Consider the following 15313-nt stretch of genomic DNA (forward strand, 5'->3'; position numbering starts at 1 on the left):
CAAACAGATGACGTTATAAATGACGAACACGTAAAATATTGATCCACGCTGAGTTATTTTTAAAGATATTTTTTCGCAGTTTCCTTTTGTGTACATACATATAACTACACAAAAAAAGACGGAATGTAACCGATATATACTCTATCTGGCGATGACTTCCTATTTGGTCACGGGGCCATGGGATAGCCTAGCGGTTAAAGCGTTTGCTCACCGCGGCAAAGATCCGGGTTCGATTCCCCACATAGGGGAGATGTGAAGCCAAATCATAGGAAATCACATCCTCTTAAAACATTGAGTCAATCACTGATAATACTGAATGTTTTGAGAGTGCATTCTCGACCTTGAAAAATTGTCAAAATCAAGAATGGGACCCCATGCAGGTGTATGGGGCTACTGCGTTGTGCACGTGCATATCATATGTTGTGTTTAGGGGTGGTAACAGAGGGAATTGGTGGTGCGTTAAAAAGATGTCTGTACTTGAAACGTTTCTCAACCTCTACACTTCCTATCCAAATTGAAAGTTCAGGTTCCCCTACTTTTTTTAAGAGTATGTATCTTAAGCACGCATTCATGCATCACTGTCACAGGTGATATCACCAGGTGTTGGGCGAGGGACACCAGAAATGAGCGGGTAATGTAACTGGTAGGGGATCAAACCCGGGTCTTCGGCGTGAAGAGCTAACGCTTTAACCACAAAGCTGTCGAACTGCCTCAGTTCGTACTATTAGAAGCATAGGTATTCTAAGTACACACATCCACATACAACCATACAAAAAAGAGCAAAAAAGAGTAATATCTTAGAAGTGGATTACATCTCGCGCCACGCCAACATTGTCAGAACAGCCAAACAAAATAAACGAAATTTACAATGGTAATTATCTCCCCTGCCCTCTCCTCCCGTCCTCATTCAAGGTAACAATAAACAGATCAACGATCTGCATAGTTACTATGGTCCGCTTGACTTAAAAGCTTTCCGATGAACTGCATTCTAACTCGAAAACAAATTAACATAGAAACGCTGATCATAATCAAAACATCAGACCGACTCGGTAAGGTGTTTGTAGAATATTTGTCCCCAAAATATAAAAAGTTGTTGAACAATTTATGATTTAAATAATGTTATAGACACAGATCACTATTTGTTACGATGGAGGAGGGCTGAGAAAGGGACAGCCAGGTGTGTGAGAAAGGATGGAGACAGCACGGCACAGGTTAATGAATCAATAACTTTGGCGTGCACGTGCATCTAGAACACCTGTCTGTCCCTTTCTCTGCACTCCTCCCTCGTAATAAACAGTGAACATGCTATTACACATGTAAGTTTAACTAATGGCGCCAGTTTGAGCTGGGAAGGATATCTTTGTCAGTAAGTATATATACTTACCCTGTACCATTATAAACAGTATGGATGTATGATCAGAGGTCATCGATAGATTATGTTTATCCAGCTTTATCGCCATCGACCAGATTCGATCAGCTGTCGGGACATGTTTGAATGGGAACGAGCTACGTGACCTGATCGCCATCTACAGGTTCACTCTATACCGTAATGTGTGCTATGAAAGTTTGACGTTGGCCCTATGCGTGTAAAGAGAGTACTGATTTACTGGTACATTGATGCGCATCAGTAAATCGTCGGATTTAATCACTGAAAGCTGAAATAATAGCAGTCTAGTGGTCAGTATTCTCACGCCCCGCTGAAGACCCAGGTTACATGGGTACAATGTGAGATGCCCATTTCTGGTGTCTCCGCCATGACATTGCTGGAATATTGCTGAAAACGCCGTAAAGCAAAACTCACTCACTCGCTGATGGGTTCAATCCCACATGTGCCTGAATTGTAACCGATTGTCAGTTCTAAGGGTTCGTTGTATGTCCGAATCCCGCTTTGACTCGAGATACAACGGCGTGCATTAACTGCACATATATGCATAAACCTTCTATTCATGCATTTTTGGAATTACAAAATGTAATATTTTCCTGTTTTCAGGTTTTCCGTGCCAGTTTTTTTCTCCGTCAACAATGGATAGACCCACGTCTAAAATTCAACGAGTTAAATCACAGCATCGTTCTAAGTGAGAAGCGACTCTCGCTGATGTGGGTGCCTGACGTCTTCTTTCCAGAGTCTACCGAGGAGACTCGCCATATCATCACGACGCCAAACGTTCTCATTCGTTTACATCCAGATGGCTCCATCTTATACAGCCAGAGGTGAGGGGCATTGCATCAATAAATGAATGAATGAATGAATGAATGAATGAGATATGTATAAATGGAATTCAAACAAACGATCCCTGCCCCTGCTGAGAAGAGACATGTATACTACGTTTAGACCCACTAATTCACTAGTTTCTGTTTATCCCAAACTTCCGAGCAGCTTTAGAAAATATTCTGTCGTTTCTGATGGTGACTAAAACTGAAACAAACTAGAGGTGGTGCTCAATGGGGATCCATTTCACACGACTATTCCAGTTCCTTGTTTCGTTGTTGTTTTGTTGGTTCTTTAGTTTATCGTGTATTTTATTTCAATTCATTTCATTTGTGGGGGTGGGGGTGGGATGTGACTGGGGTGTTGTTTTGTCAGTATAGTAATTATGTATTTATTATATTTTTATTTATTTACATATTTCGTCGAATGGCGCTGTTTTATGAGTGTCTAGGTTGTTTTTGTTTCATTTCGTTACTTGTTTATTCGGCCTTTAGCAATATTCCAGCAATATCACGGCGTCGTGCTCCTACTCCGCTCTGTTTATATCTTTAGGTTTTGCAGTAGTTTTGCAGCCAAGTAACGTCATGTCCATTTTTCAGGAGTTTATTTCTTATTGCCGAAGTATCGGCCTGTGACATTGATACTGTGTCTTTGATACCACCGATGTTTCATATAAAGCACAATGTCCTAGTACCCAGGTCATATGATAGCATACATAAACAGAGGTATCAACTGGGGGACAATGCAACAACAATGACAGATACAAAACAAATAACTGCATAATTGATTACCGATATTGTATTTGAGCGTGTCACTATGTAATGAAGGAGAACGTGAGTAGTCGGAAAACTGACACAAGATACCTCTTTTGACAAGTTAGCTAGATATATTGTTGCTCAAGTGTTTTCCAGGTGTTTTCCGGGTGTATAATTAACAGGTGTAGGTTTTTCTCACATCCATCTTTAATGAGAAAAATATCACTCTTGTAACAGTGGCCGAAATCCCCGGAAGTATTAGATAGTTTACTCAGATGGTGGCAGGTGTAAAATAAAAACAACCTGTACATTTTTAGGTATTAATCATATGAATATTTGAGAGGAAACAATATGAAATACCATCAAAGTTTTCGCACTGGACTTGATTGGAATGCTGAAGAAATTGTGTTGCAGACTTTGTTCAGGTGCGAATTTGCATGAAACTTTAGTTTGTACACTGTTCCCAGAAATTATTGAGAAAATCTTTGGTTTTTTTTCTAATGATGCTAAGATTGGAAAACTAAATAATATACTAAATAAGGGAGACAACTCTTGAAGGCTTAGAAGGCAGCTCATTACGTCAAGAGTTATCTCCCTTGTCTGAGCAGACGGCTCCCTGTGTTGACATGGCAGAATTTACAGCAAGAGAGAAAAGAAAGCTCATTCTAGATGATTTTGAAAGGGGTGAGGCTGATGCTAAAGTGTTAGCTTGTAGACATGGTATTTCTCTGTCTACAGAAGTATACAGAACTTTGAAGAATATTCAAACAGGAACCGGGATAGAGCACAAAGCAGGGGCAGATCGGCCTAGGAAATTCAGTGTTGTGGATCGCCGAAGACTTGGGCAGATTGTGAGTAGGGGCAAATTGAAAAGTGTTGAGAACATCAGAAATGAAATGATTAGCAGAGGAAGTCCTCAGGTATGCAGTGAAACAGTTAGGCAGGAATTACAGAGACTTAATTGGGTGAAAAAACGTGGAATTCCCTCGCCGTTGATGAAAGATGCACAAAAGGAAAAACGTTTTAAATAAAAAACTGGTGTCGGGCTCATGAAAATCAAGATTGGGATAATGTTTTCTTTTCGGATGAAAGTTCTGTTTGGCTTTTCCCTAATTGTGTGAAAATTTGGACCAAAGATACTGTCAAACCTATCTACCAGCGACCAAAACATAGCCCGAAGTTTCACATGTGGGGTGGCATATCGGCTCGCGGAGTGACGCCATTGTGTGTTTTCACGGGAAACTTGACAAAAGAAAGATACGCTGACATTCTAAATGGTCACCTTCTTCCGACAGCACAAACATTGTATGAAGATGATTGGATTTTCCAGCATGATAATGACCCAAAACACACTGCGCTACACAAAACAGTGGTTGTCGGGCGAAAATGTTCAAGTTTTAGACTGGCCCAGTTACAGCCCAGACCTAAACCCAATTGAGAATGTGTGGGGAGTCATGAAGGACAGAATGAACCAAATGGGACTGAGAAATATTGAAGATATGAAGGCCGAGGTGGTCCAATATTGGGATACCCTGTCACAAGATTACCTACAAACTTTGATGGGTAGTGTGCCTAGGCGTATTCAGGCATGCATTGTTGAGCGAGGAGGTCTAACAAAGTACTAAAACAAGACTGAGACTGTAAAAGGATGATGTTTTAACATGTTTATGTAAGTAAAACGCCAGAAGTTAATAAACGTAATGAGTTACATGACGCAACATGATTCTCAATAATTTCTGGGAATACTATATGTCGTTCCAACAATTCTCAGAAAACGATATTATATAGTCAGTACATCAATTCAGACGATATTACCTGGAATGGTGCCGCCTCTGCCAAAGGGTTTTGCTGTTGTCTTGGAGGTGCTCCTAATCCCAGTTACAGAATTATCTCTATGACAAGTTGACTGGACGAGCTGAATAAGGCGACTAGTCAATGGTGACTTTAAGATATACTTGGTGTTTGCCAGGTTGTCGGTAACGATGCAATGTCGGATGGACCTGGGCAAGTTTCCTCTGGACGAGCAAGTGTGTAGCATCAAGATGGAGAGTTGTAAGTAGCAAGAGAGATGTTTGTTTGTTTCTTTGTTTGTTGGTTGGTTTGTTTGTTTGTTTGATTGTTTGTCCCCGTCGTGATATTGCTGGAATATTACTACAAACGGCGTTAACAATACCCACTCACGCCAGCTAAATCATGGCAGTCTATAAGTCTGGAATGGACAATCCAGTGATTGACATCACGAGCATTGGTCTATCATATGCGATAAGATGACACGCGTCAGCCGAGTCCGCGAACCAATTAATGCCATTGACAAACTGGGTTGCTGAGGACTTGTTTAAATGTGAATCTTCCCGGTCGCAATAGCATCCTTTGACGCCGACTTTGTAGACAGTGCTATGATGCGTTCCTTTTAAGTAACGTGTAAGGGATAAAAGTACAGTGCATATTCACATTCATTCTCAGTGTTCACATGTGAATTCAAATCGTGTGTTAGCTTGTCATGTGATTTCCCACGGCAGATGACACGCAGTTGGTATCCGAAACAAGACAAAAATAATTAAAATTTTAAGCTGTACCCAAGTGACGGCTAGTCTAGCAGGATTGTGAAGTCAGGGACTGAGATTGCCTTCCATTTTCCATGTGAGTTAAGAGAAATATTCTTTAGTGCCGTTAGTAACTAATTAATACAGAGGTTTGATGCGTTAAATGGGTACGTTGGATAGCCTTGTGGTGAGCTGGCACAATTTTGGGGCACCATTGGAATAAAACCGACAACCATATGCTTTTCCGTGACTAGCCATTATTGGTTCTTAGTCCCCGAAAAACATTTCGGCTTTTGGGTAGCCTGGTGGTTAAAGCGTTCGCTCTTCAAGCTGACAACACGGGTTCGATTCCCCGCATGGATACAATGTGTGGAGCCCATTTCTTGTGTCCCCGCCGTGACGTGATACTGCTAAGAGTGGCGTTAAACTCACTCACGCACTTGCTTTGCACATGGAAATCAAACGTACCATTTTTGGCCTAGAGCACTGTAATACTTATTCTGATAAATTATTCCCTGACTGTGAATATGTCCTAATGGAATATACCCCGTTAAATACCCGATACACATAAAGAGTTTGATTTTGAAGAGAACTCAAGGTCGATTTAGTTGTTTGCGTGTTTGTTGTTGTTTTTTGTGGTGTGTGTGTGTGTGTGTGTGTGTGTGTGTGTGTGTGTGTGTGTGTGTGTGTGTGTGTGTGTGTGTGTGTGTGTGGTGGGGGGGGGGGGGGTGTTCAGGGTGGTTTTTTTTCTGATTTTGTTAATTTCTCTGGACAATCTCAAATCGTGTATCATGACATCCTTGATAGATATCATGGCATATTAGAAAAATGTTTAAACGCTTATTAATTGAATCCATGGAACTAGCTAGATAATCTCGGGTTGTTTTGTTATGTGTTTTTTGTTTGTTTTGATATCCGATTACGTTATCTTGACAAGCGCAGCAGTAATTATCGTTGATACCAGTTCGGCCTTTGATTGTAGTCCCAATGAATACTTTATGTACTGGCAGTGATATCGATGCTTCTCACAATGTGCTACACTATGTGGGAATGTCAAATAGCATTTCGGAAATGAGATAAGGCAATTGGATGTGTCTAATGCCGAGTTTGTTATGCAAGAAAGGGCAAATCTAGTTTATCATGCATTGTTTTTTCACTGTATTATTTACACATTTGAGATTTGTACCGGATTACTTGCTATAAATAGAACTCTGATGACATACAACACTGCTACTGCTAATGACTATAGGGGCGGTGGTGTGGCCTTAGTTGGTAAAGCGTTGTTCGTCACGCCGAAGACCCGGGTTCGATTTCCCATTTGGGTACAATGTGTGAAGCACAGTTTTGGTCTCCCCCACCCTGATATTGCTGGAATGATGCTAAACGCAGCGTAAAACCAAACTCACTCAAATGAAGTGTATGTCAGTGAGACGGGATACGTATAGATTTATTGTGACACATTACAAATTATAAATGGTAACTGGCACAATGTGATTTTTTAAACAGATGGCTACACCACCGACGATGTATATTTCACATGGTCATCTGAAAGGAAGTCCACCAGCGTCATGCCAAACGCCTACATACCCGACTTCACCCTCACCAACGTTACGGCACACGACTGCACGGCTAAATATGAAACAGGTAAATTGTCTGGAATCATATAAAGAGACCTCGTTCATAACCTTATTAATGAAGAATATTAACAATGCCCCTTTCCAAGCTCCATATCATATTCAAGGCGCACAAGTTATACGGATGCTCAAAGCACACAATCTGATTATTATTAATACCCCGTATAACCCAAGGTGCCGGTGAGGCACCAGAAGGGTTAATTGTCACATGTCTTATGCCTCCGGGCAACCATTTTCTGCTTGGTGAACAGAGGCAATTTTGAACAAACATCAACAGCCTAAGGTGAGACCAGATGTGTCACATGTGCTTCGTTGTGGAAAAGGAAAGATCCCTACAAGTAATTTCTTCCGGATTATATGTTCGTATGCTCTTAGTTCATTGAATTAACTGCCATGGATCCTTGCAACGACATTGTATTCACAAAACGAGGAGCGTTGGATTAGAGTATGTTTTATGAGATCTCTGAAATAATTTCCATGTAAAGGTTATTGCTGTGTATTGGCAAATAAACTGTATTGCAATATATTGCGATTCAGGCACCCGTATTACGATATAATGGGAACTCAAGTGACCAGTAAGTGACACTACTTGTACATGTCGAGCCCATTTTCTACATTACAAGTCCCTAAACATATCGCATGGTTCTGATAACAGCAATCTCAAAACAAGTTGCATAGTCAGGGAATATTTGTTCCCTTCTTTATACAATTCATAGTATTACAGTATGCCAGTTTGTTATTGAATAACGAAGGAAAACTTTGTTGTGAATGAAATTTTAATTCAAAATACAAAGATAATCACAAGAAAAAACTTTATATGTTCTACAACCAATATACCGGTCCTCAGAAATAATATTACAATACGTATCGTTTGAAAAGTGTATTGCGATAAACCGGTATACCGGTAATACCATACAGCACTTAGTAAAAGTAAATGAAATTATCTACTGACAACATATACCGAACGTATCTGGGGGAAGTCATTTGCAAAGTGGGCCTCTGAGCAAAATTCTTGTCTTGCCTGTGAAGATTAGGGATGTTCAGTAGCCCATGCTTGTCGTAAAAGGCGACTTACGGGGTTGGGTGGTCTGGCTCGTTAACTTGGTTGACACATTTTATCGTTTCCCAATTGCATAAATCGATTCTCATGCTGTTGATCACAGGATTGTCGGGTCCAGATTCTATTATTGACAGACTGCCATCCTCGATATCTCCAGGGTATACATTCCGATAAGTCTCCACCATACCCTGGATGTATCTACGACCCGATAAATTTGTTACCTACCTTGGCTGGCGTTTATCCAATCAGGTGTCTACGCTGGGAAGTTGAGCGAACCAATCACCACTCACTTTCGCTTTTTAAATTATCTAACCAATTAAACTTGGGAACACAAACCATGCAGGGGTTCCCTGAAAGATGTAGAAGGAGTTCTTGCCTATATGTTTTTAAAGTTTCGGACCATCAGTTTGCATGATTTCCTCTAAATCTGAGTCGCACTGCGAATAGGCCTTCGCAGCTGTAGGGGCTATCTTTGTTGACACTGGCAAGCTCGGTTGTAACGGTGGCTTAGCTGATTAGCCACTGTGGGAATGCGGATCCAGCAAAGGGAGGTAATAAAATTATCGGGACCCACAGGGGCATCCAGGGTATAGTGAAGACCTATTAGAACGTATACCATGGAGATATCAAGGATGCCATGTAGCTGGAATATATCAATCACTCCTTGTCTTACTCTGACCTTTTTTGTAACAATTTAGTCTACCCTTGCAGGAAGTTTCACATGTATTGAGGCGAAACTGGATTTGAAACGAGAAATCGGCTTCTACGCCACACAGACATACATTCCCAGCATCCTCATTGTCGTCTTGTCCTGGGCCTCGTTCTGGATCGACCACGAGGCAGTTCCCGCCAGAATCTCAGTTGGGCTCCTTACAGTGCTCACCATCACTGCTCAGAGTTCTGGTGCGCGCTCACAACTTCCCAGGGTTCCCTACGTGAAAGGCATCGATGTGTGGATGACGTCGTGCTTGGTGTTTGTGTTTGCCGCTTACATGGAGTATGCTGTCGTCACGGTGCTCTCTCGAAAGTACCGGAAGCGGAAAGCGAGACAAGATCTGAAAGATGTACTTATTTCACATGTTTTTTGGTTGCAAAACATTATTTTTGTTTCTAGACGCGCAGGGATTTTAGGGTAGGGGCGGGTGGTTACGGTGATCTGTTATTTGGATTGTCCTCATGCTGTTGATCACTGGATTGTCTGGTCCAGAATCGATTATTTACAGACAACCGCCAAATACAGTGGAGGTTGTCTAAATCGGCACTCACTGGGACTGAAAAAATAATCCAGTTTAGGCAATGTGCCGGATTATAGAGCTGATGATACATGTACAACCCATTGATGAGGCTGAGATTGTATGCCAGTTACCGCCAGATAATATGCCAGTGTTGCCGGATTGGGCAGTTGCCGGTTTTGACAGCTTCCACTGTTGTTGGAAAACTGTTGAATGCGGCGTAGACCTAACTCACCCACTCACTCACTCACTCACCCTTCGGATTATCATTCCAAAGAGAACCACAAAAGGGACAAATAAGGACAAACTCTATGGGTGAACAACTTCTTTATTGGGTGTTGTTATCGAAAGGTAGCACCTTTAAAAAATGCCACTCAGAAAATAAACATAAAAGGGTCATTCTACGAGGCAGATGTTTGGTATGTTAATCGGTTGTTTTGCGCCTCTCACCTGAATGTTCAGTATGTATTTCTGTAGAATCTCACCCGTGAGTAACCGGGTTCGAACTGGCCTTCAACCCATTTTATGGCAAGAGGCGACTAACGTGGCTGAGTAGTCAGGCTCGATGACTTGGTTGACAAATCTCATCGTATCCCAACTGCGTTCATCGATGTTCGTGATGTCAGTCACTGGACTGTCAGGTCCAGACTCCATTATTTACCACACCGCCGCAGCTGAAAGAACTACGAGCCAATGTACTACGAGCGATTCATTATCTTCGTCAGTAATTAAAAAACAGCCAGCCGTTTAAAGTATATCACTCATGAAAAAGGGTTTTTCGCCCGTGAAGGCCTTGGTTGACTATGGCCTGCAGCAGCGGATGCTTGTCGTTATAAGCGACTAACAGAATTATGTTGTCCAACTCGCTGCTTTAGTTGCATATCTTCGTATAGCTACATCGCAGCTCATGCTGTCAATCACTGGATTGTTGATAACTTGCAGTCAGACGCCAATAGCTTGAATGTTGCTGGATGCGGCGTAAAACAACAGCAACAGAAAATGCATTTATCGTAAAGGCGATAAACCCTATTATTACTTATTGATTTGCTATGGTTGATTAATTATTGACTATTTATTAATTCATCTAAATTTTCAGAATTCCAAATCGACGATGGCTGCGGTTTCTAACGTGGACGTGACCATCGCTAACCAGGTGAAAGAAACCAGAGACACGGGCAGCTTCGTGGACAAATTGTCCCGGTTCCTCTTCCCTTTGTCTTTCCTTGCATTTAACATTGGCTACTGGGTTTACTATATATACATCGTTTAGTTTCCAAATCAGGAGGCGGTGGGGTAGCCCAGTGGTTAAAGCGTTCGTGCCGAAGATCGGTTCGATTCTCCACGTGGGTAGAATGTTTGAAGCCCATTTCTGGTGTCCCCCGTCGTAATATTGCTGGAATATTGCTACCTAGGACCTCTCACACTTTACAATTTTGCATTTCGCTGTGCAGAGTTGCGTCCCTTGGTTACCTTCAGTCGTGTCTTTGAGTGAGTGTGTGAACTGGGTTTTACGCTGCTTTTAGCAATATTCCAAGAATATTACGGCATCATGGCTTTTAATTCCTGCTTAGTTCTCTTTATGTTGAAGGTTTGACAGCACCGGGCGAGACTTGTATCCCTTCTGCCGTTTCTCCCCTGCTGTAACTGAGAACATTTACAGAGCAGAGCTGACCAAAACCGACATTCACCCACTTACTTACTCATATATACAATGCCACCACTACATCACCAGCCTTGTGAAGTCGAACACATACATGTCGGTTGTCACACGCATGGCGTACCAGTGCGTGTTAAAACTGATCTTCGGCATCACACACTTGTGGTAAGAGGCACCTAACGGCAGGTCAGACTCGCTATCTTGTTTGACACATGTCATCTTATCCTAGTGACGTAGATCGATGCTCATGCCCATCTTACTGAGTGCAGCGTTAAACAAGAGACAAACACACCTTTGTGTTACGTCGTAGCGGTGCAGTAACGCTCGCTCGCTCGTCACGTCAAAAGTTCACCTTTACCCCCATTAAGGTCTGGAGTTCAAAGCTTCGAAACTTCTTAATTTTATCCCACGTGAAGCTGATATGCTGTGATAAAATTTAAAATACTATTCAAAGCTGTCTTAGACCAAATTCACTTTTAATGTGATATTCTGCGTAATACATAGACTTCTCACCATCGACTGTGGGGCTGAAAATGCCAAAATCATATGCATCAAATTCAACATATGTCATATTATATTTTTGTCAAACTTTGAAAATATGGATGCATAAAAAGTGAAATGTTTCTCGGGCACATTATTTCCAAAAGTGACGAGGGCGGTAGGACTTTATTTCTATTTTTTGTTAGAAAAAAAAACGTGACGAGGGAGGAACACATTTTTTTTTTTTCCTCTCAGAAATACAGTTTGGGAAGTTTAGCACGTGTTAATGACTTGTACATTCAGTCACCCTCGTTCTTACAGACTCTCATTCTAGTGGACAAATGGATGATCGTGATGCGGCCAAGTCAGAATAAATTAAAAGTGACGCGCTGATGCCCGAGAAGCATTTCACATTCTTTATTTATTTTTAGATGCTGTTGTTGATCGGAATATACTGGTGTAGCGGTATAACGGTAGTTATGCAAAACTATTGGCCCCTTTCAGTTCGTCATAAGTGTAGTTTTCTTGTGCTTACTATATCTCTGTATAGTCGCAGATTCAGTACCGGTTATTGTTTGGTAGCATACGCGTGCTCGTGAAGCAAAACTAATATTTACCTTTCACGGACATGCGAAACTCGTGAAAATGTAGATATGTTATGTGAGAAACGAATGTCTCGGCATATATATACGTCTCTGAAAGGTAAAACTTTGTTAACAGGAAAATGTTAATTTGATTTATTTTTTTAAACACAAAATCTCCACACTTGCTCAAATTACTCACGTAGACGTTAGAATACTGGCGTATAGCAGTGTTTTTGTAAAAGATATATATTTAGATACCATTTTATGTTTATAGATACTTTTGGATAAACAAATCAAGGGTACGTGCAAATGTGTCGGGATCTTCACTTTTTATAGATACAGTAAACCCCAGTATTGCACTGTGTACCGTTTCATGTATTCACGAATCAAGGGTATTGTGTAATGAATCGAAGATATTATACCTAATGACTTAAAGGCACAATGTCTCACTTCATGTTTCTAAAAAATACATAATGCATTTATTACAATAATTCCAACTGTCAGCCCTAGGGGAAGCTACCATATAATTTAATTTTTTTTTAAATATGTATTTAGATTACAGTATTAAATATAAAAAGTTCGACTGAATTAATGCAACGGTGCATTAAATCGACTCTCGGAGTTGTGTCCATTGGTAGCGTTCTTTACGAATATCCTATAGCGCACCCTATGGTTGATACCAGTTAGGCAAACACTAACAACACCGCATGTGACAGTTTTTGGTGTACGGAGCAATTTTTGACGTTCCATATATGGTAAGCGTTCTCTGCATGGAAGTTGTTCGCTTCGAAGTTTCAGGCAAGTGTCAAAGGGTAATAAGTCTTTTATTACATCAATAGGAAGCTAAGATGGGTGTATATGCATGCCCTCAGTATATAACATAGACCAAAACTTTGGCGGAAATGTGTGACGTTGTGCCTTTAAGGCTTCTCACTGTAAAGTTTGTGTACATAGAAATCACTATAGTTCACGAATAAATACAAACTATATTTGGTATCTGGGTAGTTTGTATTTAATACTCGAAACATCATTATACGAGAACAGTCTAAAAATGTTGGGACCGCCAATATGATTTCAGTAGAGAAAACAATACAAATATAGTCATTCTGACACAATGCAAATTGACCACCATATCAACGTTGACATAGATTCAGATATCAGTACACCAATATACTCTCTGCAAACATGCGCTTCGTGACCCGTGTTGAGAATACAACATTGAGCTTTCACATCACCAATCGATAAAACATTTTGATGTGAAGTGATTTGTCCGTTCATTACGAAGAAAGGATCGCCCATCTCCTTTGCTAAAAGGTAGTAAGGACATTGATCAAATTGATCTGAACCGGAAGTGCGCCATGTTGATTGTCCTGACTTAGTTCGACCGGAAGTTCTTATCGATGTTGGTCATTGTAAACAAGAAACTCCTTGTTTAGTATGTTTTTTATGTATGGGGTGTAATCTACTCCATCTTCCTTCCACCTGAACACGGATCTTTGAAGGCTGACTCGTGTCGTCAAAATAGAAACGACACAAAGAATATGTGGTGGGCTAGATTGTTACCCTTAGGCAAGACAAGAGCCTGAATATTGATAAAAATCCGGCTAAGGAAGCACTGTACGCTTTCCTTTCGTTAGGTACGCGTTTCCAGTCAGTTTAACTTTGAAGTTACTGATTTTATTTTTGAATAGCTTCAAACACCCTTGTTGGTGCATGACTCCGGATATGGAGTAAAAAAACAAGTTTGCGTGCTCGTAATATTGGACAAGAAAAATGACCTGAACATACGAATCAATAATATACTTTGATCTTCTGCAAATCAATTTTATGAGAATTTTTAACAGAAAGAATCAAAAACCGATTACGTAAAGAGGTTTTATCGCCAGGTTTCCCTTTGAAGTGGAAGGAGTGAGTGAAGGAAAAACGTGAAAAGGTTCTATTGCCTTGTTTCCTTTTGAAGTAAACATTGAAGCCATTAAGACAAATACGTATTTAACTGTCTTATAAAGGAAAAGATAGAACCCTAGGAATATGTTTGGTGATACTGTTAAGATTCATTTTGCATGCACCTGATTTAAACGCACGATGATGACATAATTGTTAGACGATTATGAGTAATCAAATCTTACATATTCATAGCAAAAACATTCATATAAATTGAATATTCGCATATATTTGTGGCAGCTTTTCGCGAACACCAAGTGGCATTAATTGTCAATGGTCCTTCTATAGCTATATTTCCATCACTAGTTTCCACCAAATGGAATCGAGATTAACATTGCGTTGACGTTGAGTCTTACATAGCAGTTACGCACCACACATGGAGCACATCTTTCACATCCAGTGGGTGTTAGGTGCGGACTACTAGCCCAGTGGCTAAAGCGTTCGCTCGTCAGACCCAGGTTCGAATACCCCACATGGGTTCTATGAGTGAAACTCATTCCTGGTGTCCCCGATATTACTGGTTTATAACCAAATGTGGTGTAGAACTCAGCATTCTAACTGTTGATAAAAATCCGTGAGGATCCGGGTTAGAATTGATCTTCAGCTACCCATGCTTGCATGCAAGTAAGATGCGAATACGGAATCGGGTGCATGTTATCGTACACAAACTCTGTAGGTGCTCATGCTCACCAAAGTGACGCCGCGCACGTGGACTATCGAAGAGGCTGTAAAATTTCACATTTCCGAAAACGTTGGTCGGAGTACTTGTGATAGTGATAGTGATAGAGAGTTATTTGCAATATTCACAGGCAGCGACCTCCTTTGGTCCTCTTTATTCCTTACATCACCTGACTCTATATAGGTCCTGTGGATTGTGACATCAAGAGGGAACTTTGAAAACACTGGGCACCTCGACACTTTAACTCCAGATGCACTTACACAGCATCAAATACTGCCACAAGGAACACCAGAGAAGGAGCGATTGAGTATGGTTTTACGCCGATTTTAGCAATATTTCAGCACTATCACGGCGGAGGACACCGGAAATGATCTTCACTCATTGTGTCCACTTGGGCATCGGACAAGGGCCTTTAGCATGACGAGCAAACGCTTTAACTATTAGGCTACCACCAACCCACTACCCCTTCGGGGAATGAAACATCCTAAATACCCGCATCGGTATTGGCAATTCAAGGTTTGACTCTTGACCAAGAA

At 41.0% G+C, this 15313-nt stretch overlaps 1 protein-coding gene across 1 annotated transcript in view; it reads left to right on the top strand.

Annotated features, from left to right (window-relative positions):
• Positions 1-13063, top strand: part of LOC137295745 (glycine receptor subunit alpha-2-like) — a 35993-nt gene extending 22930 nt beyond the window's left edge. Inside the window, exons 4-8 of the mRNA XM_067827276.1 lie at positions 1991-2211; positions 4934-5016; positions 7014-7151; positions 8913-9265; positions 10530-13063. Coding sequence (XP_067683377.1) covers positions 1991-2211; positions 4934-5016; positions 7014-7151; positions 8913-9265; positions 10530-10703 — 969 coding nt within the window. The 3' untranslated portion in view covers positions 10704-13063. The remainder of the gene's footprint in view (positions 1-1990; positions 2212-4933; positions 5017-7013; positions 7152-8912; positions 9266-10529) is intronic.
• Positions 13064-15313: the final 2250 nt, after the last annotated feature.

Source organism: Haliotis asinina, chromosome 9 (genome assembly GCF_037392515.1).
Source record: "Haliotis asinina isolate JCU_RB_2024 chromosome 9, JCU_Hal_asi_v2, whole genome shotgun sequence".
Classification (NCBI taxonomy): domain Eukaryota; kingdom Metazoa; phylum Mollusca; class Gastropoda; order Lepetellida; family Haliotidae; genus Haliotis; species Haliotis asinina.